The 3,323-nt window shown below is 56.3% G+C and overlaps 1 protein-coding gene across 1 annotated transcript in view; it reads left to right on the top strand.

Annotated features, from left to right (window-relative positions):
- LOC119309939 (calcineurin B-like protein 7) overlaps window positions 1-3,323 on the top strand; it is a 12,436-nt gene that overhangs the window by 8,226 nt on the left and 887 nt on the right. Inside the window, exons 6-7 of the mRNA XM_037585835.1 lie at window positions 147-199; window positions 844-924. Of these exons, the coding sequence (XP_037441732.1) occupies window positions 147-199; window positions 844-924 (134 nt within the window). The remainder of the gene's footprint in view (window positions 1-146; window positions 200-843; window positions 925-3,323) is intronic.

Below are 3,323 nucleotides of genomic sequence, written 5' to 3'. Positions count from 1 at the left end.
CCACACACACACACAAAAAAAAAACGTATAAAGAGTAGTACGGACTTTTCACAAATTGTATTCACTTTTCTACATAGAACGTATATCCTGTAGGTTCGTATATATGTGCTTCTCCTATTTAACATCTGGAGGATTCTTTCTGGCAGTTGCATTCAGACTATATGACCTGCGAGGCACCGGCAGCATTGAACGTGAAGAGGTTTGTACTCCCTCCGTCCTGAAATACTTGTCGGAGGAATGGATGTATCTAGACGTATTTTAGTTCTAGATACATCCATTTTCATGCATTTCTCCGACAAGTATTTTCAGACGGAGGGAATATTGTTTATTTACTGAAGATGAAGACTATCATTCTGCACATAATCATGTCAACTGAATATACTACTTTGAGGCGTTTTGAACACACTACCACGCACTGCGGTTTGCAGATTTAGATGGTTATCCCTTCAGCTCTGTTAGTACATTCAGCTTCATCAATCTATTACTGTATATACTAAAAGCAAAATACGGAGAGAAAGAAAAAGAGAAATCTGCTAGAGATTCTCACAGAAACCAGAAACATCAGGCCATCGATCTGGTGGACCGTCTTCAATTATTAAATCATAGCCATTAGATGTTTATAAATGTATCTACTTGCATTCTTTGTCAGGGCCCATATTTTAATAGACATCATAGATACAGCTTTAGAAAATGACAAATGCTTAAAATTATATTTTTAATGATGCCTTCGCATGCTAGTGGGAAAAATAGCACAAAAAACATTATATGCGCTAAGTATAGCACGACACTCTACCTTTACAATTTGACGGTTTGAGTACTTACTGAACCTGATCATTTGTGCAGTTGAAGGAGATGGTGCTTGCAATCCTAAATGAATCAGACCTACTTCTTTCTGACGATGCTGTCGAACAGATGGTTGATCAGGTACGAGTACGCCACAACCAGATGAAATGTTGCCGTGCAACAAGCGTTCACGAAATAGGCTTTAGCCCCGCTATATAGATATAGCAACCACCCGATACAACAAAGAATACAATGCTGGGGCAAACAGCACAAGCAGGCCCAAAAGAAACAAAAGAGAAAGAAGAGGAAAAAAAATGTCGACAGCGTCGGATCGACGAAAACGACGATGACCCGTAACCGCTGCGCCACCGGAGATTTACCACCTCGCACCTAGCATCTCGAACCTCCGCATACCAAGCAACACCTTCAGGAAGGGAAACGACGACGACGCTGCTGCCCGGACAAGTCCTAGGGTTTCCCTGGTACACGGAGGGGCCGTGGGGAAGGGGAATACCCAACGCCCTTCAGGAAGGAACGGTGGCGCCCACAAGCGTCACCGCGTCGGTGCCGATAAGCCGGCAGGGATTTCTCCCCTCCACCAATCACCCACATCCCCGAATTGTCCGATGCGCTCCACCACTCATGCCGCCCACCAACATGCACCACCATGGTCTTGCCGTCATCACCGCTGCCTCACCATGGTCAGCGAAGCGAGACCGACGAGGTCGAAAGGGAGCAGACGGAAACGAGGAGCGGCGGCGACAACAGCCACGTGGGAGGAGACAACCTCCACCGCCGTCGGCTGTCACCGACCGAACGCGGCGAGAGGAGCATTTTTTTTAGAACGAAGGCTCCAGAAGAGCCCGGCTTTGAATTAACAAAGCCATCAACCGGCCAGGATTGCAAACTCGAAACCAACACAAGAAAACGAAAAAACGACAAGATACAGAGGCGCTGGACAACAACACACAAGCCTCACACACACCCAGCTAAATGATCGAACAAGGAGACACGCAGCTCGGGGATGTGTAGGTCCTCATTCGCATTCAAATCACCAGGGAGAAGGATAATGACAGCACAGGAGCAGCCATTCTGACGGCGAGGGAGGGCACGCCGTCGCCAAATCACCAGCGCCCCAGATTGCCATGACCTCCCAGCCTAGTGTCAAAGAAGACCCCTGTCTCCTCGCCTGGCTCGAAGGCGCCGAACCGTTGACAGTGTAGCAGTTCACCCTAGAACCTGGGGGGAAAGACACCGGCAGGCTGCATCTGGAAAGGAACCTAGCTCACCCGCCTAGCCTCAGAATGATCTCATGGAGCAGAGCACCACCCAACACCCACAGACTGGACACGAAAGAGAAAGAGCTGCTGGAACGGAACGAACGGAGGAGCAGTAGCATAGCGTCCCTGTAGGCGAAGAGCCACTGAGATCTCGTCGCAGACAAAGAAGACCAGCTACTGCCGCCGCTGCACACTCAGCGCATCGCCGAGGAGCCCACTGCCCACCTAGCTCCCAAAAACGGCGCCTTCAGGAAGGACGCGACGCCAAGGGCGCCGCCGCCGCCCAACAGAGTTGAGGTTTTCACCCGAAGACTAGAGGGATGGGGGGGGCGATGGATCTGACCTGGACGACGCCTCCAGGGAGGGGAACGGCGCCATGAGCGTCGCCGCCGCCAAGACCGACAAGGCCGGCCTGGAATTTCTCCCGGTCTTCGAATCCCCACCTCCACCACCCACCGATGCAAGATCCGGCGGCCCGCAAAGAAGCCGGAAAGATCTGGCCGGGGCGGAGCTTTCGAAACAGGGGGCAGGGGCGGCCAGATCTGGCGCCACCGCGAGCCACAACCGCCGCAGCACCAGGGCTCCCGTCCACCGGGGCACCCGCCATCCACACGGCCAGGAGCGCCGGTCCATGCCCGCGCCACCGCCTGCCGCCGGGCCGGTGACGCCTCGCCGACCAGGGCCGCCGCCCTGGGGAACACGGCCCCCCGCAGCAGAGGCAGGGGCGCCAGGGCCCCGCCGCCACCTTCCTCGGCGGCACCCCGGGCTTGCCCGGCGGCGGCCTCAGGCAGCGGCGAGGGGGAGGGGAGAAGAAAGGGGGGGCGGCGGAGCTAGGGTTTGGTGCCCCCGAGTCGCCCGAGCAGGGGCGACGCGGGGGGGGGGGTCTCAGTATGCTGGAGTCTCCGCGAGAGGAGCATACCGGGCCCTCGAGGCCCGTCCGAGCCCAAAAGGGGCTCGTGAAGCACCCTTCGCCGCGCTGCAGTAGGCGTACCGCCGTCTCCACAACCCCCCGCACAAGCCGCACCTCCTCTACCCCTGACGGAGCCGCCGCAGACGAGATCGAGCCAGGCCTGCCCAGACCCAGATGGGGCCCACAAGGGGGCCAGTTCTGGGCCGGGAGAGCGTCGCCACCATCCACCGCGCCAGCCCGCCGCTAAGTGGCCGCGTCACCGCCCCCTAGCCACCCGGAGCCACGCCGCCAGAGCAGCCGCCGTCGCCAGAACCTCTGCAGACCGAGGAGCACCGCCGCGGGTCACCCCC

This window comes from Triticum dicoccoides, chromosome 1B, assembly GCF_002162155.2.
Source record: "Triticum dicoccoides isolate Atlit2015 ecotype Zavitan chromosome 1B, WEW_v2.0, whole genome shotgun sequence".
Lineage (NCBI taxonomy): Eukaryota > Viridiplantae > Streptophyta > Magnoliopsida > Poales > Poaceae > Triticum > Triticum dicoccoides.
Note: the sequence above shows the minus strand (reverse complement) of the source record. Positions and strands in the feature narration are given on the sequence as shown.